At 50.8% G+C, this 25,245-nt stretch overlaps 2 protein-coding genes across 3 annotated transcripts; one reads left to right on the forward strand and one right to left on the reverse strand.

Annotated features, from left to right (window-relative positions):
- The first annotated feature begins 1,505 nt into the window (after positions 1 to 1,505).
- On the forward strand, positions 1,506 to 14,926 carry LOC146019865 (ADP-ribosylhydrolase ARH1-like). Of its 2 annotated transcripts, none has more exons than XM_083152482.1 (8): positions 1,506 to 1,869; positions 6,204 to 6,427; positions 8,733 to 8,831; positions 9,151 to 9,256; positions 9,634 to 9,713; positions 10,839 to 11,022; positions 11,093 to 11,307; positions 11,786 to 14,926. In XM_083152482.1, the coding sequence occupies exons 1-8, from the start codon at positions 1,859 to 1,861 to the stop codon at positions 11,941 to 11,943; spliced, it is 1,077 nt and encodes a 358-aa protein (XP_083008608.1). In that variant the 5' UTR covers positions 1,506 to 1,858; the 3' UTR covers positions 11,944 to 14,926. The 2 variants fall into 2 exon arrangements, with proteins under 2 accessions (XP_083008608.1, XP_083008609.1); XM_083152483.1 differs by lacking the exon at positions 1,506 to 1,869 and adding an exon at positions 3,305 to 4,588.
- On the reverse strand, positions 14,824 to 21,566 carry LOC146019864 (uncharacterized). The gene is made up of 11 exons (XM_083152481.1): positions 21,396 to 21,566; positions 20,440 to 20,599; positions 19,952 to 20,036; positions 19,716 to 19,851; positions 19,433 to 19,622; positions 18,091 to 18,199; positions 17,960 to 17,991; positions 17,782 to 17,881; positions 15,779 to 15,844; positions 15,566 to 15,658; positions 14,824 to 15,408 (listed from the first exon to the last, which is right to left on the reverse strand). Exons 1-11 carry the CDS (start codon positions 21,463 to 21,465, stop codon positions 15,268 to 15,270), a joined length of 1,182 nt encoding a protein of 393 aa, XP_083008607.1. The 5' UTR covers positions 21,466 to 21,566; the 3' UTR covers positions 14,824 to 15,267.
- Between the last annotated feature and the right edge of the window lie 3,679 nt (positions 21,567 to 25,245).

Below are 25,245 nucleotides of genomic sequence, written 5' to 3' on the forward strand. Positions count from 1 at the left end.
AAATAAAAAATATATCGACATCGGATGCCATCCATCGATGGCATCATACTATTCGGCCCTCGACTATCGATGCCCCAAACATCGGGCACTAGATCCCGACCATCGATGTTTTGGAAACATCGATAGCCGATGGCCATCCCTAATACAGGGGGGATAGAGAGAAGGCTGCACTGAATGATACAGGGGGACAGAGAGGAGGCTGCACTGATACAGGGGGGACAGAGAGGAGGCTGCACTGATACAGGGGGGACAGAGAGGAGGCTGCACTGATACAGGGGGGACAGAGAGGAGGCTGCACTGAATGATACAGGGGGGAGGGACAGAGAGGAGGCTGCACTGATACAGGGAGGACAGAGAGGAGGCTGCACTGAATGATACAGGGGGGAGGGACAGAGAGGAGGCTGCCCTGCTGCACTGATACAGCGGGAACAGTGGGTGCACTCAGGGCCATCTTAACAGCAGTGTGGGCCCCTGGGCAAAGCAATGCACTGGGGCTCTTACCCATTCTCCCCTCCTAGGGGTGGGGGGTGCTATCAGCAGCAGCTTTGATGTCCCACGGGTGGCAGGGGGTGCTCTATCTTCCACTCAACATGTAGGACCTGGAGCAGTAACTTCTGCTAATTACTCCTTTACTCTACAGGTGGTGGGAGGGTGAACACTAACGTGTGGAAGGGGGCACTGAGCTGAATGAAGGGTCCCTTGTAAATGACTTCCAGGGAGGTAGGTGTTTTATACGCAGGGGAGGGTTGGATAAGAGTGGGCTTAATATTTGTAATTTTCCAGTGGAAGGACAGATATTGCCATTATCTGAAAATAGATTTCTTAGCCTTCAATAGTATAAAAACCTAGAGCATACCTCCCAACTTTCAAAGTTGGGAGGTCGGGACGTCCGCGCGGCGAAGCCGCGCGCGCTCCCGAAAAGGGGGCGCGGCCTCGCGGAAAGGGGGCGTGGCCTCGCGGGGTGACGCGAAATTCGGCCACGCCACCGTTTTCGCCGCTCGTCGGCGCTGAATAGACGCTGTGCGCATGCGCACAGCGTCTATTCTCGGGAAGCTGGGGGGGCTCCCAACTGTCCCCCCCCACCGCGGGACAATGGCGGCCCCGGGCGGGACGCGGGAACGTCCTCGAATATCGGGACGTTCCCGCGGGAATCGGGACAGTTGGGAGGTATGCCTAGAGTCCCAACTTTCAGGAGGTGCTGGGAACTTGGGGATCAGTGATCAGGAGCCAGAACAATCCATTGACAAAAATATAAACTGTACACCGGACGTTTGGTGCTGGAGCAGGGACCGGCTGCTGGAAGGCTGATATCTCCAGTTCTGGGCAAGATAGAGACAAGCCGCTAGTGTCCTCAGAAAGGGGAGAGTCCCAGTTTTTGGAATATACTCTATAAAAAATTCTAAGTCAGAGAGAACCTGAGAAATATGACTGGGAATTGCAATTAACAGGTGAGATGTGGACTACTGCTTTGAAGTTGGATATCTCCAGTTCCCCAGGGCCGATTTTCAAAATTCTGGTATCCCTAGAAAAAGGGGATCCTCAGCTATCAGTTTAGGGTCCTTATACACCTGGGGCCCCTGGGCAAGTGCCCATTAAGCCCATATGAAAAGACGGCCTTGGGTGCACTGATAGGCCGGGGAACCAAGTGGAGGGTACACTAACACTGGGGAACAGAGTGAAGGGTGCACTGATAGTGGGAGTAGAAGCAGCACATGACTGTCAGGAGTCACACACACATTACACAGAGGGGAGGTGGAGGGAGGGACATAACTGTGCACTGGGATAATAATACACCATGCATGCATATTATTAGGTGGAGACTGCTGCACTAGAGGGACTTCCCGACTGCAGACTTATCATGGACAGCAAGTAAGAGACTAGTTCCCACTGCATTGCACTGTGATACTATAACCCCTGCGGTGCCTCTCACACTGTGATACTATAACCCCTGCGTTGCCTCTCTCTGCAGTGCCCTGTGATACTATAACTCCTACCTCCCACTGCAGTGCCCTGCGATACTATAACCCCTGCGGTGCCTCCCACTGCAGTGCCTCCCACTGCAGTGCCCTGTGATACGATAACCCCTGCGGTGCCTCTCACACTGTGATACTATAACCCCTGCGGTGCCTCTCACACTGTGATACTATAACCCCTGCGTTGCCTCTCTCTGCAGTGCCCTGTGATACTATAACTCCTACCTCCCACTGCAGTGCCCTGCCATACTATAACCCCTGTGGTGCCTCCCACTGCAGTGCCTCCCACTGCAGTGCCCTGTGATACGATAACCCCTGCGGTGCCTCTCACTGCATTGCACTGTGATAATATAACCCCTGCGGTGCCTCTCTCTGCAGTGCCCTGTGATACTATAACTCCTACCTCACACTGCAGTGCACTGTGATACTATAACTCCTGCGGTGCCTCTCTCTGCAGTGCACTGTGATACTATAACGCCTGCGGTGCCTCTCTCGGCAGTGCACTGTGATACTATAACCCCTGCGGTGCCTCTCTCAGCAGTGCACTGTGATACTATAACTCCTGTGGTGCCTCTCACTGCAGTGCCCTGTGATACTATAACTCATGCGGTGCCTCTCACTGCAGTGCCCTGTGATACTATAACTCCTGCGGTGCCTCTCTCTTCAGTGCACTGTGATACTATAACTCCTGCGGTGCCTCTCTCTTCAGTGCACTGTGATACTATAACGCCTGCAGTGCCCTGTGATACTATAACTCCTGTGGTGCCTCTCTCTGCAGTGCCCTGTGATACTATAACTCCTGCGGTGCCTCTCTCTGCAGTGCCCTGTGATGCTGTAACTCCTGAGGTGCCTCTCTCAGTATTGCACTATAGTCTATGATGCTGTAACTCCTGAGGTGCCTCTCTCGGTATTGCACTATAGTCTATGATGCTGTAACTCCTGTGGTGCCTCTCTCTCGGTATTGCACTATAGTCTGTGATGCTGTAACTCCTGTGGTGCCTCTCTCTCGGTATTGCACTATAGTCTGTGATGCTGTAACTCCTGTGGTGCCTCTCTCTCGGTATTGCACTATAGTCTGTGATGCTGTAACTCCTGCGGTGCCTCTCTCTTCAGTGCACTGTGATACTATAACTCCTGCGGTGCCTCTCTCTTCAGTGCACTGTGATACTATAACTCCTGTGGTGCCTCTCTCTGCAGTGCCCTGTGATACTATAACTCCTGCGGTGCCTCTCTCTTCAGTGCACTGTGATACTATAACTCCTGCGGTGCCTCTCTCTTCAGTGCCCTGTGATACTATAACTCCTGTGGTGCCTCTCTCTGCAGTGCCCTGTGATACTATAACTCCTGCGGTGCCTCTCTCTGCAGTGCCCTGTGATGCTATAACTCCTGCGGTGCCTCTCTCTTCAGTGCACTGTGATACTATAACGCCTGCAGTGCCCTGCGATACTATAACTCCTGCGGTGCCTCTCTCTGCAGTGCCCTGTGATGCTATAACTCCTGCGGTGCCTCTCTCTGCATTGCACTGTGATACTATAACTCCTGTGGCGCCTCTCTCAGTATTGCACTATGATGCTATATCTCCTGCGGTGCCTCTCTGCAGTGCACTGTGATGGTATAACTCCTGTGGTGCCTCTCTCAGCAGTGCCTATGTGATATGTGATACTATGTGGTCGATCCTATTCCGTGCGGATGATTCACGAGTGCGAATCATCACGGCACCAGGAGCACTTTACTGATGGCTGAATTCGCTTACAAGCGCTTGCACCTCCACAGAGGTGCGAGCAATTTTAAGTGAATTTAGCTCAGCAAAGGGTGCGAAATCGGCTTAATTTGTGTGCCGTATTCAGCGTTTAAACGCATGAAAATGGCAACGGAATGGCACCTCACACCCTTCGGACCTAATAGGATCGAGTCCTATAACTCCTGTGGTGCCTCTCTCGGTATTGTACGTCTATGATGCTGTAACCCCTATGGTGCCTCTCTCGGTATTGCACTATAGTCTATGATGCTGTAACTCCTGTGGTGCCTCTCTCCGCAGTGCCCTGTTGTAACGATCAGATTAGGTGATCGATCAAATTAAAGTATGCCTCCCGTTATTATTATATGTGAGATCAATGTATGTCTGATATTGTTGTAAAGTTATGTCTCCTGTGATTATTATGTGTGGAATCAGGACATGCCTTGTATTATGTGTGTAACCTGTTTGTGACCCTGGGAGCTTGAGGTCTGTATTCCCTCAGATTGACCATCTTTAGTAATCCTTTGAAGGAAGGATGCCAGATAAAGATCTGAGACCCCTCATAAACCATGGCCCAGAAGAGAGGACAGTCTCCCCACCCAGTTAAACCTCGTATCAGTGAAGCCTGCCAGTTATCAATCCCTTTGGAAACGGCAGACAAATTCTTCATGTGAAAGGTCCCATATATATGGACATTCCCTAGTCAGCATGGAAAGGGTCAAATCCTAAGGGTGGGAGGGATGAGAGAGTCTGCAAGTATAACTGTTCTGTTTGGCAAATAGGTCACTGTACTTCTTGGGGTGCAGCATCGAGCTGGAAGCGACCGCTTTTTTCTTGTGGAGACCCCCCCCCCACACACACCAGAATTTGTACTTGTGTAAGATACAGTTCTCTCATTTCTTTTATACCCTTTTATTTCTGAAATTGCATTTATCTTGTGTGTGCTTTTAAAATCATTGTACTATCTTGTAACCATTTTTGTCACTTAAAGCTCTGTAGTATTTCTAGGAATAAATAATACATATTTCCAGTTTCTGATTCTGTGTTCTTAGGACTTAGCCTCAGAAGAGAACGCTACAACGTTACCATTTTTATACTGTATTGTGTGGTCAGGTGCGAGCCAAGCCGCCCCTTGCGCAGTTTCAAGCGCTAAAATCAGGTTTTGGCTGGTGGCAGTGTACCTCAAAGAAAGGACCCGAGTGTCCAAAGTGAACCCCAGTCACGGCCGGAGCTACTCAGATTGATGTATCGGAGCAGGCGACCGGTGGGTCCGTGACACCTGTGATGTTATAACTCCTGCGGTGCCTCTCTCCGCAGTGCCCTGTGATGCTGTAACTCCTGAGGTGCCTCTCTCAGTATTGCACTATAGTCTATGATGCTGTAACTCCTGTGGTGCCTCTCTCGGTATTGCACTATAGTCTATGATGCTGTAACTCCTGTGGTGCCTCTCTCTCGGTATTGCACTATAGTCTGTGATGCTGTAACTCCTGTGGTGCCTCTCTCGGTATTGCACTATAGTCTGTGATGCTGTAACTCCTGTGGTGCCTCTCTCGGTATTGCACTATAGTCTGTGATGCTGTAACTCCTGTGGTGCCTCTCTCGGTATCGCACTATAGTCTATGATGCTGTAACTCCTGTGGTGCCTCTCTCGTTATTGCACTATAGTCTGTGATGCTGTAACTCTTGTGGTACCTCTCTCGGTATTGCACTATAGTCTATGATGCTGTAACTCCTGTGGTGCCTCTCTCGGTATTGCACTATAGTTTAAGATGCTGTAACTCCTGTGGTGCCTCTCTCGGTATCGCACTATAGTCTATGATGCTGTAACTCCTGTGGTGCCTCTCTCAGTATCGCACTATAGTCTATGATGCTGTAACTCCTGTGGTGCCTCTCTCTCGGTATTGCACTATAGTCTATGATGCTGTAACTCCTGTGGTGCCTCCCACTGCATTGTCCTTAGGGATACAATACGAGCTCGATCCCAGCGAGGTGATGGCGTTTGCACATATACATCATACACTATTTATAATGTCATAAACTGGATTAGTGAACATTCCGATTAGTGGCACAACGCACTGAGATGACTGCGCTGGTTCCGTGGCATGTCAGCATTTCTGTTCACCAGTGTCCATGCCAACATTCTGACCAGATGCCATAGCTTCTAATGTCCATATAACGTACAGCCGGGAGTGCATTAGCCCATACATTATACCACAGGTTCTCAAAGTCGGTCCTCGGGACCCCACACAGTGCATGTTTTGCAGTTCTCACAGAATTAAGTGAAATAATTAGCTCCACCTGTTAAAATATGTCAGTGAGTAATGAGTGCACCTGTCAGGTGACCTGAAAAACATGAACTGTGTGGGGTCCTGAGCACCGAGTATGAGAACCACTGCATTATACAATATACTTTCTCTAAATACTATATTTATCTTGCCAAGAATATAGCGCAATAGGTACAGCCAATACCCTCTTCCTCTTCTGTCCGTCAGCCCGCCGTCATGTGACCTGTATGTGTCAGCGATGCTGCTGAGCGCGGCCGGAGACGCCTTGGGCTACAGGAATCAGCTCTGGGAATACTGCAAATCTGGGCCACAGATTCACAGAGAGCTGGAGGAACTGGGTGGTCTCCAGAACATCACAGCATCCCTGCCGGACTGGCCAGTCAGTGATGACACCGTGCTGCACCTTGCAACGGGCGAGAGCCTGGCAACAGGTGGGTGATGATATAAGAGCAGCCTGCGCCCTGGGAAGGTTACTTATGCTATAGAACTTCTCAGGAGATGGTCCTTAGAGGTACCGGGTGAAGATCAGGAGACAGAAGTGGGCCTGTGTGAAACGCGTTAGTGAGCCTGGCAACAGGTGGGTGATGATATAAGAGCAGCATGCACCCTGGGAAGGTTACTTATGCTATAGAACTTCTCAGGAGATGGTACTTAGAGGTACCGGGTGAAGATCAGGAGACAGAAGTGGGCCTGTGTGAAACGCGTTAGCGAGCCTGGCAACAGGTGGGTGATGATATAAGAGCAGCCTGTGCCCTGGGAAGGTTACTTATGTTATAGAACTTCTCAGGAGATGGTCCTTACAGGTAGGGGGTGAAGATCAGGAGACAGAAGTGGGCCTGTGTGAAATGTGTTAGCGAGCCTGGCAACAGGTGGGTGATGATATAAGAGCAGCCTGTGCCCTGGGAAGGTTACTTATGTTATAGAACTTCTCAGGAGATGGTCCTTACAGGTACAGGGTGAAGATCAGGAGACAGAAGTAGGCCTGTGTGAAATGCATTAGTGAGCCTGGTAACAGGGGGGTGATGACATAATAGCAGCCTGCGCCCTGGGAAGGTTACTTATGTTATAGAACTTCTCAGGAGATGGTCCTTAGAGGTACCGGGTGAAGATCAGGAGACAGAAGTGGCCTGTGTGAAACGCGTTACTGAGTCTGGCAACAGGGGGGTGATGATATAAGAGCAGCATGTGCCCTGGGAAGGTTACTTATGTTATAGAACTTCTCAGGTGATGGTCCTTAGAGGTACCGGGTGAAGATCAGGAGACAGAAGTGGGCCTGTGTGAAATGCATTAGTTAGCCTGGCAACAGGGGGGTGATGACATAATAGCAGCCTGCGCCCTAGGAAGGTTACTTATGTTATAGAACTTCTCAGGAGATGATCCTTAGAGGTAGGGGGTGAAGATCAGGAGACAGAAGTGGCCTGTGTGAAATGCGTTAGCGAGCCTGGCAACAGGTGGGTGATGATATAAGAGCAGCCTGTGCCCTGGGAAGGCTACTTATGTTATAGAACTTCTCAGGGGATGGTCCTTAGAGGTACCGGGTGAAGATCAGGAGACAGAAGTGGGCCTGTGTGAAATGCGTTAGCAAGCCTGGCAACAGGTGGGTGATGATATAAGAGCAGCCTGTGCCCTGGGAAGGTTACTTATTTTATAGAACTTCTCAGAAGATGGTCCTTAGAGGTACCGGGTGAAGATCAGGAGACAGAAGTAGGCCTGTGTGAAATGCATTAGAGAGCCTGGTAACAGGGGGGTGATGACATAATAGCAGCCTGCGCCCTAGGAAGGTTACTTATGTTATAGAACTTCTCAGGAGATGGTCCTTATAGGTAGGGGGTGAAGATCAGGAGACAAAAGTGGGCCTGTGTGAAACGCGTTAGGGAGCCTGGCAACAGGTGGGTGATGATATAAGAGCAGCCTGCGCCCTGGGAAGGTTACTTATGTTATTGAACTTCTCAGGAGATGGTCCTTACAGGTAGGGGGTGAAGATCCGGAGACAGAAGTGGGCCTGTGTGAAACGCGTTAGCGAGCCTGGCAACAGGTGGGTGATGATATAAGAGCAGCCTGTGCCCTGGGAAGGTTACTTATGTTATAGAACTTCTCAGGAGATGATCCTTACAGGTAGGGGGTGAAGATCAGGAGACAGAAGTGGCCTGTGTGAAACGCGTTAGAGAGCCTGGCAACAGGTGGGTGATGATATTAGAGCAGCCTGCGCCCTGGGAAGGTTACTTATGTTATAGAACTTCTCAGGAGATGGTCCTTAGAGGTACCGGGTGAAGATCAGGAGACAGAAGTGGGCCTGTGTGAAACGCGTTAGTGAGGCTGGCAACAGGTGGGTGATGATATAAGAGCAGCCTGCGCCCTGGGAAGGTTACTTATGTTATAGAACTTCTCAGGAGATGGTCCTTACAGGTAGGGGGTGAAGATCAGGAGACAGAAGTGGGCTGTGTGAAACGCGTTAGTGAGGCTGGCAACAGGTGGGAGATGACATAAGAGCAGTCTGCGCCCTGGGAAGGTTACTTATGTTCTAGAACTTCTCAGGGGATGGTCCTTACAGGTAGGGGGTGAAGATCAGGAGACAGAAGTGGCCTGTGTGAAACGCGTTAGCGAGTCTGGATTTGGCCAAATCTGCTATGAACCAAAGGGCTTTACGCTTGTGGAGAGAATTGTATACTGTTAGATAAAGTGGGCAATGCCAACTGATGTTAAAGTCTGTGTTTCCTGTCCCATCGCTGGGTATAGGGAAGCTGAGTGAGGATCTATACCATGATCTGGCGAGCAGATATGTGACCGCCATGTCTGACATGGAAGGGAGAAAACCTGGGCCCACGAGCATTCTGGGTAAGTGCATGCTTACTGTAAGGGAAACGTGTTTTGTGTACGATGAGTGTTGAATAATACTTAAGACTGCTCGATGTATAACACATTGTACGGATTATTGTATGTAATTATCACCAAGTGAATGTGGTAAAACATGAATTAGCAGTAAAGGATTGTGTCAGGGATTCCTCATTTCTGGATGCGTTTCGCCATCGCAGTCCAGTGCTGCATTCTATCATGGGACGCGTTCCGCATCAGTGATGTAATACATGTGGGAGGGGCCTGGTTCTTGCTGGGTATTGGGTCCTATCACTCAGTAACTCCCCACTCTCCTGCATAGGGACCTCACAGCTGCGCCCCGGGGAGCCTGGCGGGTACAAGATCCCCTTTAACCCCTCAGCGACCGGCTGCGGTGCAGCAATGCGTTCCATGTGTATAGGGCTGAGGTGAGATATTTGCCATTTGTTTCAGAACTTGTTAATGCTTCGTTATATACCAATGTGTTTACTCCCCTGTACTATGTGGGAAAGGGCTGCCCCAGCCATGTCACTGGCTACTAGAGAACTGATTTATTATAGTCAGGAGACAAAATGGCGGCCTCCACGGTGTGGAAGTGATCTCTGTAGGCGTTCTGACACATCAAGAACTGGTGGTATGTTTGGTGGGATCCCCACAGTGATGGGCTGCTCTCTCCCTGGGTCCCCCACTGATGGGCTGCTCTCTCTCTCTGGGTATCCCCCCAGGTGATGGGGTGCTCTCTCTCTCTCTCCCCCTGGGTCCCCTAGTGATGGGCTGCTCTCTCTCTCTCTTCCTCCCCGTGCAGGTTCCCCCGGCCGTCGGAGCTGCCTCTCCTGGTTGCTGTCAGTGTGGAGAGTGGGAAAATGACTCACAACCATCCCACAGGTCAGTGTCTCCCCCCGGGCCGGCATCACGCGGTCAGCGGGGTAATCATTGTCCATGGTAATCCATTAGAAACATAACAGCAACTGAAGCTGAGTCAGGCTGTATGTGTAGGGAGAGGCCGCCGCAGTACTGAGCAGGAATTGGGTGAGATGCGGATGCAGAAGGGTAGATATATAGTTATGCAGTGTCAGAGATTGCTGGGGGGTCGGGTCACTTAGAATCAGCCCGTAGGGTGCGCACAGGACACCAAGGGGCAGATTTATTAAGCTTGGCGAAGTGATAAAGTGTCTGGTTTTTATCACCGACCAATCAGCTCCTACCTGTCATTTTTCAAACCAAGCCTGTAACTTCACAGGTAGGAGCTGATTGGCCGGTGATAAAAACCAGACACTTTATCACTTCACCGAGCTTAATAAATCTGCCCCCAAATGTCTACATTAGTGTTTTCCCTGACTTGTACAGGAGCTGGCGACTCTTATGCGCCCTGTGTGCTGCGACTTATTACGTACATAGGCGGGATGAAGGACATATCCAATGCATGGTTTGCGGGAGGGCGCTGAACACCCTATAACCAGTCCTAGTCCCTCTCATTTGCTGCAGTACCTATTACTGACTATAGGGATATTAATGTGTCATAGCAAATCCGATTCCCCTGCACCATAATGTCTGTGGTCTGTGCAGAATATTTCTATTGGGTCAGATTTACATAGCTGGCTGCTGATTGGACGGGCTCTTCTGTTGTATTCATAGCATCTATCATAACAGATATCATCGTATAATCCAGGGGTTCCCAACTTCCGGTCCTCGGGGCCCCCAACAGTTCACGTTTTCCAGGTCACCTGGGGATTTTTTAAATGTGACAGTTGGTGGGTGATACACAGTGCGCTGGCTGGGTGGCCTGGAAAACCTGCACTGTTAGGGGTCCTCGAGGACTGAGGTGGGGAACCACTGGTATATAATCTGTACATATGGAGCAGGCTTTAGTGTTGCATTTTGGATTACCACAGGGTTTATGGAAATTAGTAGGTGTTAGCTGTGACCCCACTTGCATACTAAAGTCTTCCCCACCTGCACGCCTACCTAATGCATGTGCTCTGCCTTGTCGCCCCCTCTGGCTGTCTGCAGGCTATCTCGGATCACTGGCTTCGGCTCTCTTCACATCCCTGTCTGTGCAGAGGGTCCCTCTAGAACAATGGGGGGTCCGCCTGCTGGAGACCCTTCCCCTGGCCCGGGAGTATGTGTGCTCTACAGAGACTGATGCGGCTCCTCACTTGGCTGCGTGGGATTATTTCCGGGAGAGCTGGGAGAGGTGAGCGGGCAGCGGCTGGTGATGGGGGGGGTTCTGTGATATGAAATCACCTTTCTCTGTGTCTCCTCAGATACCTGGCAGAGAGGGGGCTGGCACAGGGCACGGGCCCTGCGATATTTCCATCTCTCTATGGCGCTGCGGAGAGGGACACAGAGTACGGCCGATGGAGTCTGGATGGCTGGCCTGGGAGGAGCGGACACGATGCTCCTATTATTGCGTATGATGCGCTCCTGGGTGCTGGGGACTCCTGGGCTGAGCTGTGCAGCAGATCCATGTTCCACGGAGGTGAGTCTTCTCTGACTTATATTAGCCCCCTACAAGGACTGAAGCCTCGCGAGAAAGGCCACACCCCCCAGGACTCCATTGGTGCCACAATTGCCACCAGCCAATGACCAGTGAGTGCTTACTCTGTGGCTGATCTCAGTGTAGTCTGGCGGGGTCCAGGTCTTCTCCCTGTAGACCTACAACTGGGTCAATGTTCAGTGAATGCTAAGCCAACAGGTGGCCATTATATGGGGGAACAGTCTGGAACTTCATCAATGTCTCACTTAGGCTGTTTGATGAAGGCTGTGGGAGTAAACCCCTAACACCGCCCATTTACTGGCCCCTTACAGTAATATTCGGACACCGATTGCTATGTGCCAGATGACTTGTGCCCCAATATTGAGTGATTTGCAGAGCTTCTCCACTATCCCCATACCTGCGACAGATGGGCACTTAGTGCATGCTCTTTGCTATAACCTTAATCTTCCTTCCCGTCCAGGTGACAGTGACTCCACAGGGGTGATTGCCGGCTGCTGCTGGGGGGCCGTGCACGGATTATCCGGAGTGCCGATGGGGAATTACAGTGAGCTGGAGTACAGATCACGGCTGGAGAACGTCGCCCGCTCCCTGCACAAGCTGGCCTGGGGGGGACATTGATGGCATCGGGACCGCTCATCGGCTCGGCCAGACACTGATTTCTAGTAATTGTCCGTTTCACACCCAAATAATCATCTGTTCCCCTTTCATCAATGAAGTAACTGTATACGTCTATAGCAGACTCTGGGCTCTCATTAAACAGCATACATGGACATGACCGAGTTATATGGGAGAGGCAGACATTACAGTGCTGTATAGGGGCCTGGTGCCTTCCACTCACCATGGACATGACCGAGTTATATGGGAGACGCAGAGATTACAGTGCTGTACAAGGGCCTGGTGCCTTCCACTCACCATGGACATGACTGCGTTATATGGGAGATGCAGAGATTACAGTGCTGTACAAGGGCCTGGTGCCTTCCACTCACCATGGACATGACCGAGTTATATGGGAGACGCAGAGATTACAGTGCTGTACAAGGGCCTGGTGCCTTCCACTCACCGTGGACATGACTGCGTTATATGGGAGACGCAGAGTTTACAGGGCTGTATAGGGGCCTGGTGCCTTCCACTCACTATGGACATGACCGAGTTATATGGGAGACGCAGAGATTACAGTGCTATACAAGGGCCTGGTGCCTTCCACTCACCGTGGACATGACCGAGTTATATGGGAGAGACAGACATTACAGTGCTGTACAAGGGCCTGGTGCCTTCCACTCACCATGGGCATGACCGAGTTATATGGGAGACGCAGAGTTTACAGTGCTGTATGGAGGCCTGGTGCCTTCCACTCACCATGGACATGACCGAGTTATATAGGAGACGCAGAGATTACAGTGCTGTATGGGGGCCTGGTGCTTACCACTCACCATGGACATGACCGAGTTATATGGGAGACAGACATTACAGTGCTGTACAAGGGCCTGGTGCCTTCCACTCACCATGTACATGACCGCGTTATATGGGAGACGCAGAGATTACAGTGCTGTATAGGGGCCTGGTGCTTACCACTCACCATGGACATGACCGAGTTATATGGGAGATGCAGAGATTACAGTGCTGTATAGGGGCCTGGTGCCTTCCACTCACCATGGACATGACCGAGTTATATGGGAGACGCAGAGTTTACAGTGCTGTATGGGGGCCTGGTGCCTTCCACTAACCATGGACATGACCGAGTTATATGGGAGACGCAGAGATTACAGTGCTGTATGGAGGCCTGATGCATACCACTCACCATGGACATGACTGCATTATATAGGAGACTCAGAGATTACAGTGCTGTATAGGAGCCTGGTACCTTCCACTCACCGTGGACTTGACCGAGTTATATGGGAGACGCAGAGATTACAGTGCTGTATGGGGGCCTGGTGCCTTCCACTCACCATGGACATGACCGAGTTATATAGGAGACGCAGAGATTACAGTGCTGTATGGGGGCCTGGTGCTTACCACTCACCATGGACATGACCGAGTTATATGGGAGACAGACATTACAGTGCTGTACAAGGGCCTGGTGCCTTCCACTCACCATGTACATGACCGCGTTATATGGGAGACGCAGAGATTACAGTGCTGTATAGGGGCCTGGTGCTTACCACTCACCATGGACATGACCGAGTTATATGGGAGATGCAGAGATTACAGTGCTGTATAGGGGCCTGGTGCCTTCCACTCACCATGGACATGACCGAGTTATATGGGAGACGCAGAGTTTACAGTGCTGTATGGGGGCCTGGTGCCTTCCACTAACCATGGACATGACCGAGTTATATGGGAGACGCAGAGATTACAGTGCTGTATGGAGGCCTGATGCATACCACTCACCATGGACATGACTGCATTATATAGGAGACTCAGAGATTACAGTGCTGTATAGGAGCCTGGTACCTTCCACTCACCGTGGACTTGACCGAGTTATATGGGAGACGCAGAGATTACAGTGCTGTATGGGGGCCTGGTGCCTTCCACTCACCATGGACATGACCGAGTTATATGGAAGACGCAGAGATTACAGCGCTGTATGGGGTCCTGATGCATACCACTCACCATGGACATGACTGCATTATATGGGAGACTCAGAGATTACAGTGCTGTATAGGGGCTGGTGCCTTCCACTCACCATGTACATGACCGAGTTATATGGGAGACGCAGAGATTACAGTGCTGTATGGGAACCAGGTGCTTACCACTCACCATGTACATGACCGCGTTATATGGGAGACGCAGAGTTTACAGTGCTGTATGGGGGCCTGATGCTTACCACTCACCATGGACATGACCGCGTTATATGGGAGACGCAGAGATTACAGTGCTGTATGGGGGCCTGATGCTTACCACTCACCATGGACATGACCGCGTTATATGGGAGACGCAGAGATTACAGTGCTGTATGGGGGCCTGGTGCTTACCACTCACCATGGACATTACCAAGTTATATAGGAGACACAGAGTTAACAGTGCTGTATGGGGGCCTGGTGGCTTCCACTCACCATGGACATGACCGCGTTATATGGGAGACGCAGAGATTACAGTGCTGTATGGGGGCCTGATGCTTACCACTCACCATGGACATGCATCATAGCTGCAGTTCTCCATTCTAGTTTTTTTGTTATTATAAAAGACACTCATCTGTCACTGTGGCCTAACCCTAGGTCCCCCACACTGAAGCTAGCAATTGCTGCATATTACTGGTCGGGATGCCAGCTATGGGATTACAGCTTCGGCATCCTGATCTATTTGAAGTTCCAGTGCTAGTCTTCTGAAGACAGACGGGATGCCGGCATCAGTATACTGAATGCTGGGATGCCGACTGCATCCAATTTGGATAACCTGTCACCAGTATTCCATGCATTGCTCACTAGCACCATCTTGTGGAGAAGATGTAAACTGCACAGATACTTCTACTATAACTGTCCTGAGGAATATCACCACATATGGTTTTACGAAAGTCTTTATATCCAAACAAACAAATTACAATGCGAATACTTGTCAAAAATATGTCAACGGTATGATGTCAAATAAACGTCATAGTGTGTAATTAGCAGCGTCATTAATATTTGTAGGTCGGCAATGTGCCTCAAATCCAGTACTTAGAGGCTGCTTTGGCTGGTTAAAGAGGGCAAGTGTGGCACCTGAGGATAAATCACACACATACGGGCATGCCTGTGACCCAATCCTTTACCTCATAATCAGTGTGAGGTTAAATGATGGCTGTTTGACCCCGAGTGTCCCTAAAAGTTGAGATTTCTGACCAAAGAGCTAAAGTTTGGCCTCCGTTATGTGAATGGGAAATATCACACACACACTCGGGTACTGAGCTGCTGCCCCCCAGCATCACACTACATACACCACAAATGCAGCCAAAGACAAGTCATATATTTAGGAAAAGGCACTTCCTGTAGGACGCAGCAAGAACAGTCTGTGGTCCGAGGTCACAGCAATGAGAGGGGCAGAGGATGGCTTGGAAGAGATGTCAAGACTGTAAACTCCACAGGGAAGGTCAACCAGACTCCCTCGCGTCTGTGGGAAGGAGAAAGAGCTGGGGGTGAGTACAGAGTCAACAGGAGAGGACGCAATAATTAAAGTCTTTAACAAGATACTTAGCATTACCAATTGTCAGAGTGATTTCTGATAGATCAGGGATGATGCATGAGGTTATACCGTAGAGTTCACCTACCATCAAAGAGTTGCGATCAACAATCCGACACATGTTGATGTCACTTCCTGCTGCAACCATGTGACCTGCGCCCAACCAGCGGCAGCTGTACACCTGAGAGACATTTATATACCTTGGTGTTAGATGCACATAGATCTATCAGGCAAGGTGCTACTTGTTCAACATTAAATGGGATCAAATCTCCCCCTCTACATGTGTCTGCACCGTACACACCCTGGATGGGCCGCGGAAGTCATCGGGCACCGTACGTATCTTTTTTCCAGACTTAGAGTCAAAAACCTAGGGGAAGAGATGAAATGTCAGTAAGAGCAGACCTCCAATCACTGTCACTGTGAATAACAAAGGGTACATTACCTTACAGACCCTATATTAGCAGGAGAACCATGTTCTTGTCACCATGACAGGAATAGAGATTAGGGGTGTGCCAGTCCCCTGTCCTCCATGGGATCAGGTCCAGCAACTATCATAATTAGTAGTAGCACTTCCACCAGTCTGATGTTAGTAAGACATCCAGACTCTCCCTAGCTCACCTGCAGGCTCTCCCGCTTCCTCTCCCTAGCTCACCAGCAGGTTCTCCCGCTTCCTCTCCTTATCTCACCTGCGGGTTCTCCCACTTCCTCTCCCTAGCTCACCTGCAGCCTCTCTTGCTTCCTCTCCTTAGCTCACCAGCAGGTTCTCCCGCTTCCTCTCCCTAGCTCACCTGCAGATTCTCCCACTTCCTCTCACCTGCGGGTTATCCCACTTCCTCTCCCTAGCTCACCTGCAACCTCTCTCGCTTCCTCTCCCTAGCTCACCTGCAACCTCTCTCGCTTCCTCTCCTTAGCTCACCAGCAGGTTCTCCTGCTTCCTCTCCCTAGCTCACCTGCAGATTCTCCCACTTCCTCTCCCTAGCTCACCTGCAGATTCTGATACTTCCTCTCCGTAGCTAACCTGCAGATTCTCCTACTTCCTCTCCGTAGCTCACCTGCAGATTCTCCTACTTCCTCTCCCTAGCTCACCTGCAGATTCTCCTACTTCCTCTCCCTAGCTCACCTGCAGATTCTCCTACTTCCTTTCCCTAGCTCACCTGCAGATTCTCCTACTTCCTGTCCCTAGCTCACCTGCAGATTCTCCTACTTCCTGTCCCTAGCTCACCTGCAGATTCTCCTACTTCCTGTCCCTAGCTCACCTGCAGATTCTCCTACTTCCTGTCCCTAGCTCACCTGCAGATTCTCCTACTTCCTCTCCCTAGCTCACCTGCAGATTCTCCTGCTTCCTCTCCCTAGCTCACCTGCAGATTCTCCTGCTTCCTCTCCCTAGCTCACCTGCAGGTTCTCCCGCTTCCTCTCCCTAGCTCACCAGCAGGTTCTCCCGCTTCCTCTCCCCAGCTCACCTGCAGGTTCTCCCGCTTCCTCTCCCTAGCTCACCAGCAGGTTCTCCCGCTTCCTCTCCCTAGCTCACCTGCAGGTTCTCCCGCTTCCTCTCCCTAGCTCAACTGCAGGTTCTCCCGCTTCCTCTCCCCAGCTCACCTGCAGGTTCTCCCGCTTCCTCTCCCTAGCTCACCTGCAGATTCTCCTGCTTCCTCTCCCTAGCTCACCTGCGGGTTCTCCCTCTCCCTAGCTCACCTGCGGGTTCTCCCGCTTCCTCTCCCCAGCTCACCTGCAGGTTCTCCCGCTTTCTCTCCCTAGCTCACCTGTAGGTTCTCCCGCTTCCTCTCCCTAGCTCACCTGTAGGTTCTCCCGCTTCCTCTCCCTAGCTCACCAGCAGGTTCTCCCGCTTCCTCTCCCTAGCTCACCTGTAGGTTCTCCCGCTTCCTCTCCCTAGCTCACCTGTAGGTTCTCCCGCTTCCTCTCCCTAGCTCACCAGCAGGTTCTCCCGCTTCCTCTCCCTAGCTCACCTGCAGGTTCTCCTACTTCCTCTCCCTAGCTCACCTGCACGTTCTCCTGCTTCCTCTCCCTAGCTCACCTGCGGGTTCTCCCGCTTCCTCTCCCTAGCTCACCTGCAGATTCTCCCGCTTCCTCTCCCTAGCTCACCAGCGGGTTCTCCCGCTTCCTCTCCCTAGCTCACCTGTAGGTTCTCCCGCTTCCTCTCCCTAGCTCACCTGTAGGTTCTCCCGCTTCCTCTCCCTAGCTCACCAGCAGGTTCTCCCGCTTCCTCTCCCTAGCTCACCTGCAGATTCTCCTACTTCCTCTCCCTAGCTCACCTGCACGTTCTCCTGCTTCCTATCCCTAGCTCACCTGCAGATTATCCTGCTTCCTCCATGATCCAATCAGAATCTGCTCGGTATCTGGATCAATGTCCAAAGCGTCGCCACAGACATGGGGGCCGGAGATCTTCCTGCCAAGGGGATAATGATAAAAGTCAGATACACTCCTAACATCACAACACAGAGGTGTCACTGCTGCAGGCTATTACCTCAGGGAGTGCTGCTGTCTAATGTCCCAGAACTGGCAGAGGAGACACAAGGAGACACCATCAGTACAGTGTGATTATAGGATACTATGGGGCTGATGTACAGGGATCCCATACACATACTGGAGGCTCACCTGCACAGTGTCATCCCAGCCTCCGGATAGAAAGCTTTCCTCGCTGCTAGGGTGGAAGGTCAGGCCAAAGACACGAGAGCGGTGTCCGTCCATCACAGATAGAGACGGGCTGAGAGACGGATCACGGTCATTAGTATAACATACAAGGTGAAAGAGCAGCTGGGGTGGTGACAATGGTAAAACTACCAAGTGTGCTGGCAATATACCGACTAGTACAGACTGACATATACAGAAAGGGGATTGGTAGAGTTTGTCGACATTGTCAAAATGTAGACATGAAGCATGTCGACACTGACCACATGCTCATTCATAATGTTGGCACTGATAAAATGTAGACATGATTAGAATATTCACAAAACTTTCCTTGTGGTCTAGAGGGTGAGTTACCAGGTTCAGCAGTCAGTTGATGGTGACTAAGTGTTCACTAACCCCTAACTCTCCCCCTAGTACCTAACCCTCTGCTGCTGCAGCCTAACCCTCCGCAGCCTAACTCTCTGCTGCTGCAGCCTAACATTGACCCTCTAGTCCTTGCAGAATGTCGTTTCAACAATGTTGACACACTATCTTATTATTATACATATTACATATTCCTCAGCGCTTTACAGAGAACATTCACATCTTATGACATATTCTGGGCTGAACACGACTGCATCCCTACAGAACACTAAGACTTACTAGGGCTGTGGAATATATGTGACAGAAGCCACCAATACTGCATACAGGATAACCAGTCATTAATGTTTAACATAGCTCAAACCATGACAAAACAATGTAGCACGTACTGGATGCATTTGGCAATTAGGTTGCTCACGGTCAGATTTGCCCACGAAAGTCTCTGTCAGGGTGGTTAGATGATGGCCTATTACATGGCCCTCATGCAGGAATCATCTGTCTGCTCTGACTGACTTCTAGTACAACCCATGTTGAATGGAGGCTTCCTACAGACCAGTGGTTCTCACCCATGGTCCTCAAGTACCCCCAACAGTTCACATTGGTTATACACAGCGCACCAGCCAGGTGACTTGGAAAACCTGCACTGCTAGGGGCTCTTGAGGACCAAGGTTAGGAACCAGTGGTGTAGACTGGGCAGAAGATTACATCTCTGGTTTGGGCACTTTCGCTATCCATCCGTGAGAGCTGCTTGTATCGCTCATGTCCACAAGGATTAATGTTCCATCCACACTTGCTAAGTAATAACTAATGGAAGCTCCCACCAGGATGTAGTCTTCACCGGTGACTTTGACCAGACGTGTAACCACACGTGGACCCATCACAGATGATCCCAGCCTAATTTATGCCCCTGTTCCTATGTCATCTTCGTGGCAGGAGAGGGGTGACAGACCTGGGCTGGCAGACATTGACGCATGCCATGCTCTTGGTGTCGTACACAAGGATATCCTGACTGGATCCTGCAGTGAGGAAGTGGTCGCCGGATGGGCTGAAGGTCACGGCCAGGATCTGTCGGTCCTCCTGCAGGTGACGGACGCAGCTCTGAGTGGACAAGTGCCAGAACTTCGCCTGGCCACCGGCGTCTGATGGGACAACGACACGAAGCAGCAATGAAGGAGACAGTGGGGAGAGAGGGAGGATCTGTGACTAGACAGCAGTAGGGGAAGGCCTCTTACATGTAGCTAGGAGCAAGTCTCCCATGGAGACAGGTGTGGTGGGGTGAAACCTGAGAGCAGTCACAGGAAGACCGGCCGCCATCGACTGATCATCCCTCAGGGTGTGCAGGCAGCTTCCGTCAGACACGGTGTACACCTGCAGAGATATATATATATACACCCTTACACTATACACTGTGATACCCAGTGACACACACACACGCCATGTACAGATGATTGCTGCCACCTTACATTACCTTAATGGTCCCAGTGACAAGTCCAGCAGCCAGCAGGGTCCCGGATGGGTTGAAGCGGCAGCTCATCACCTCCTCGCCACAGTCGCTGCGGAGAAAAAGGACGAGTCACAGGTGTGGGAGCAGTGTGGGGGGGGGGGGGGGGGTCTATAGAGAGTACAGCAATGGGTACTTGTTTAGTTTCACGGCGGCCGATATATCGGATGCGATATCGGCCGATCCGCAGGGATTTTTTTACCTGTTCATAACCCCACTATCCCCTACGCATGGAGTTGATTTTATATAGTGTGGCGAGCGGACGCGGATTACTGCGCTCACCACACTATATAAAATCAACTCCATGCTTAGTGGACAGTGGGGTTATGAACAGGTAAAATATTAGATATATCGGTCGATATCGCATCCAATATATCGGCCGCCGTGAAACTAAACAAGTTCCCAGCAATGTGTGCAATTCTGCCAGATACCCCTCCCCCCTTCCCCGCGCTTACATCTCCAGCTGTACATCCCCCTCTGTGCTGGGATCAGGACGTGGATCCTCATACTCTTCTCCACTGTCTGCGATTGGGGGTCGGGGGGTGAGAGAGACTTGTGAGACCCTCAGTCGTGGTGTGACCAGCAGACCAGACATCTCCCAGTGCTGTGTGTTATCTATAGCAGCAACATATATATATATATAAAAGGTCCTAGAGGTGGACCGAAACGTCGACCCTCTGTGATTGCCATGCTGCCTGATTAAATCTATATGTGACTCTGCTAAAAGACTGGTGAGTGTCTCCAACACAATTTGTATATATAAACGTTCAATACATAAGGAGGAATGAGGGGGGCACAGCACGTGGGGGCATAGTGTAGGCACTGGGGTCACACACGTGCAATATAGGAGGGGGTGAGGGGCCAGAGTACAGGGGAGGGGGCATAGCATGGGCACTGGGGTCACACAGCAGGAGGAGTGAGGGGGGGCACAGCACGTGGGGGGCATAATGTTTGGCACTGGGGTCACACAAGTGTAATACAGCAGGAGGGGGGAGGGGGGCATAGTTTGGGCACTGGGGTCACACAGCAGGAGGAGTGAGGGGGGCACAGCACGTGGGGGGCATAGTGTTTGGCACTGGGGTCACACAAGTGTAATAAAGCAGGAGGGGTGAGGGGCATAGTTTGGGCACTGGGGTCACATGTAATATAGCAGGAGGGTGTGAGGGGGCAGAGTACAGGGAAGAGGCATAGTTTGGGCACTGGGTTCACACACAGGTAATACAGCAGGAGGGGGTGAGGGGAGGGGCGTAGTGTGGGCACTGGGGGTCATACACGTGTAATACAGCAGGAGGGGGCATAGTTTGGGCACTGGGGTCACACACGTGTATTACACCACTAGGCTGTGAGGGGGCAGAGTACAGGGGGGCACAGCATTTACAGCACAGTAATGGGGAGATATATAGATATATACCAGACTGTAGATCCCGATCTCTCCCCTGCAGCGTCCGCTCGTCTCCTAGGAGACCAGTTGGAAGTGACATCAGCGGGGCGGGACCTGGGCGGGGTCTCTGAGAGCAGCAGTAGTTGCTGTGACTGTGGACTGGTGTGGTCTATGTAACCTACTCGCCCCTCCCCCTGCTGCGGGCTCCTCCCCCTTGTGAGCTCTGGTGCCTGGCAGTTGGGAGATGTGCCATGTACTGTATATAGTGTGTGTGTGCCATGTACTGTACTGTGTATATAGTGTGTGTGTGAATATGATGACCATTTGAAATACACTTATTTCTTTCACCAAAACGTGACTGCTGGTTTTCTTTCCTTCCAAGGAAAAAGTGCTGCAGATCGGTTCTGATCAGTCGCAATGCTGCAGATGGTTCCTATGCAGTGACTAACCAACCATCAGTGCAATCCAGAGATATATCTGTTGTGAGGGCATCGGCTGATTAATCCCATAAACCATACACACCGGTCGCTGACCGTCAGGTCAAAAGATTTCGATAGGGAAAACATTTATATAAGTGGTAGCCAACCCTAGCCCTCGAGAGCTACCAACAGTTCACATTTTCCAGACAACCTAGCTGCTGCACAGCTGCACTCATTAATCACTGACACATTTGAAAAGATCCACAGATGGAGCTAATTAGCTCACTTGTGATTCTGTGAGGAGACCTGCAAAACATGCACTGTTGGTAGCTCTCGAAGACTAGGGTTGGCTACCCCAGATTTATATGATATGTGCATGCGCAACCATCTTCAGCGTGGCCACGCATATGGCTGGCTAGTGGGCGGGACCATCGGATTACCATCAAATGTTTACCATTTGATGGAGGATAACATCGGAATGTCACCATCGACTGGTAAAAATACCATTGAATGAAGAAACATTGATGGTAGTAAGACATCACGATGCAATGCCCATCCCTTCCCTAAATCCAGCTCTGTGTCCTAGCATGTACATGTAGCAATCCGATTTGACTGCGGACGCGCTGCCAATATCTAATAGCGGAGCAATTATCTCTTCGCTACAGCGAGTGCGTCTAAATCCAACCAGGTGTGTCACAGTTATGCAATCAGACGCATGCAGGGAGAGGTATAATGGAAATGTAGCTTTCGCAGTGCAGGCTTTACGGATATCAATGTTTGACTGAGGTACTAATTTAGTCACCTGTGCTGAGGCATGGCTATCCTGAAAACCTGGACTGTAATGGCAGGGTTTGGGGAACTGCACTGTGTGATTCGGCCGAGTCCCGCTTTGTGGAAGGTATGAATATATGATCTCATCTGTGACTCCACATGGGGACAGTGTGGTGGTTACTCTGACATAACAAACCAAAATGAATGCAGAGTTAGCAAACCATGGGCCTAATTCAGAGCTGTCCGCTAGGCTGCATATGTGGGCGTTGGAGCTGGAGGCTGAAAGCCAGCATTTGTCTGTCTAGTTTATTCTGACTGATCCTATGCCAAGCACGTGTCCATGTTATGCCCGATTCCACGACATGCCCCTTCTATGCCACCTAATCCCCCCCCCACATGCAATGCATGTGACAGTCACAGGGAACACTGACCTCCCTCTCACTAAGTGAAAGCCCCAAACTAGCTGCACTCCTGTGACTCTACTGAGGCTCCAAGATGAACTAGTAGTAGTAGTAGTACGTTTATTTATAAGGCGCTGCAAAGTGTCCGCAGTGCCGTACATAGCAAACAAAAAACAAATTACAAGGTAACGTACAGGGTGTGTTGAAAAATACAGTATAAATAGGGGTATAGCTGGTAGAACTAAAATCAGCATCAGTTCAGAAGTAGGTGTGGAAATTGTCGAGGAGACTGAAGATGAGGTAGAGGAAGGGAAGAACAGGACAGGAGCACAGGTGAGGTAATGAGGTAGGGTGAGTACGTGAGGAAGGAGGACCCTACTCATAAGAGTTAACATACTAAAAATAGGTGGGTGGACGAACGAAAAACAACAGGATAAGTAGGAACGGAGGGGAACGGAGGCAGGATAGGAGGATCAAAAGAGGTTAGGAGGAGGGATAGGCTAGTCGAAAAAAGTGGGTTTTGAGGGAGCGCTTGAAGGAATCAGAAAGCCTGATGGGTAGCGGGAGGTTGTTCCAGTGCAGGGGGGCAGCGCGAGAGAAATCTTGGACACGGGAGTGGGAGGAGGTGATTAGGTGAGAGGTCAGTCGGCGGTCAGCGATGGAGCGAAGAGGACGGGAGGGAGTGTGGATAGAGATCAGTGAAGAGAGGTAGGGAGCTGTGGAGGAGGAGAGAGCCTTGTAGGTGGTGGTGAGGAGTTTAAAGAGAACTCGGAAAGGAATGGAGAGCCAGTGAAGAGATAAACAGAGGGAGGAGGCGGAGGTAGAGCGGCGGGAGAGGAAGATGAGCCTAGCAGCAGCGTTTAGAATGGATTGGAGAGGTGCGAGGCGGGTGAGAGGTAGCCCAGAGAGAAGGATGTTGCAGTAGTCAAGGCGGGAGATGACAAGAGAGTGAATGAGAATTTTGGTCGCGTCAGTGGAGGGGAATGGTCTGATGCGTGAGATGTTGCGTAGGTGAAAGCGGCAAGACTGTGAGAGAGCACAAATGTGGGGGGTGAAAGAGAGGGAGGAGTCAATGATGACACCGAGGCTACAAAGCCCAGGCACAGGTCTGGGGTTGCCATGATCCCCCTCCACCAGTGACTTGTGAGGAGACCAATCAGCCAGCTGACCTGCGGCTGTGTGGGCCGTCTGATCCCCTCCTGGCTTGGGATTCGCTCCAAGCAGGGCATTATGACCAATCAGGTTATTTCGCCACCCAAGATGGGCACAGATACAGGAGATTCTTAAAGCAGTTCCGTGATCATGTCGACTATGTGACTGCTGACCTTTCCATTTTCAACCTTCCGACCCTGTTGACCTTAGCCGTGTCAACCTATTTCATGTGTTGACCTTTCGACCTTTAGTGGTCAACCTAATGTAGGTTGTCCTAGCGACTGTATCTGCTTCAAAAGAAGGAACAGATTAAATTGATTAGGATACAGGAAACTGTTCTCTGATTTTACAATATGGCCGCCAAATGGAACGCAACCGGTGGAAGTTGTGAAGGGAACAGTGGCATAGCTACATATGTGGCAGACCCCGCAGCGGCTTGGGGGAGTGACGCCATCGGGGTCTGTGGTGGTCTCCGCTGGCTGAACTGGCAGGCGACCCAGGCAGCAGTGAGCGCTGAGCTGGTCCCATCCTGTACATATCTAATGAGCGGGGACCCAGCGCAGTGCATATTGAATGAGCGGGTCCCCGCCCCGGGGCATATGTAATGAGCGGCTCCTGCTCTGAGAGGGGGAAAGTTTTTGGGCAGGGGGGAGAAAAATGTATTTTCTACGCCACTGGAAGTGTGTTATTATCTGCTGGTCACCTTTTCTTGTCATCTCTTGTTATATTGCCAATCATTTCTGCATTTTTATTTTTGACATTTATCTTGCTTGGAATCCTGCACCAATCTGTGGCATTTCCAAAATATCATATTTTATCCATTGCATCAGCGGCAGATTTTTTTTATTTCCACGTTAAATGGAGATTTAAAAAAGAAAACGAAAAAAACAAAGCAGGCCACAGTTAGGAACCTCTTGATAAACAGGCCACATAGTCTGGTAACCAGTGATCGTGCCACCTCTGCATGGTTTTGGGCACAATATTAACCTTGAATGAGAGAGGTGCAGGGCAGGTTCCTGCATCCTGAAAGTGAACGTGTCACCTCTGTAGGATTCAGGTTGCTGGAATAGACCTCGGTAATCTCAGATCGGGTTCCTGGACTGAGCATTTGGTGACATGTTGGCTCAGTGACCGCGT

Source organism: Crinia signifera, chromosome 7 (assembly GCF_055691185.1).
Source record: "Crinia signifera chromosome 7, ASM5569118v1, whole genome shotgun sequence".
NCBI lineage: Eukaryota > Metazoa > Chordata > Amphibia > Anura > Myobatrachidae > Crinia > Crinia signifera.

Coding starts and splice junctions, on each gene's coding strand:
- LOC146019865 (XM_083152482.1), top strand. Junction 6,428..8,732: donor GGGCGAGAGCCTGGCAACAG/GTGGGTGATGAT, acceptor CGCTGGGTATAG/GGAAGCTGAGTGAGGATCTA. Junction 8,832..9,150: donor TGGGCCCACGAGCATTCTGG/GTAAGTGCATGC, acceptor TCTCCTGCATAG/GGACCTCACAGCTGCGCCCC.
- LOC146019864 (XM_083152481.1), bottom strand. CDS start 21,465: ATGTCACTTCCAACTGGTCTCCTAGGAGACGAGCGGACGCTGCAGGGG. Junction 17,992..18,090: donor GCTGGGATGACACTGTGCAG/GTGAGCCTCCAG, acceptor CTCCTCTGCCAG/TTCTGGGACATTAGACAGCA. Junction 15,659..15,778: donor ACTTCCGCGGCCCATCCAGG/GTGTGTACGGTG, acceptor AATGTCTCTCAG/GTGTACAGCTGCCGCTGGTT.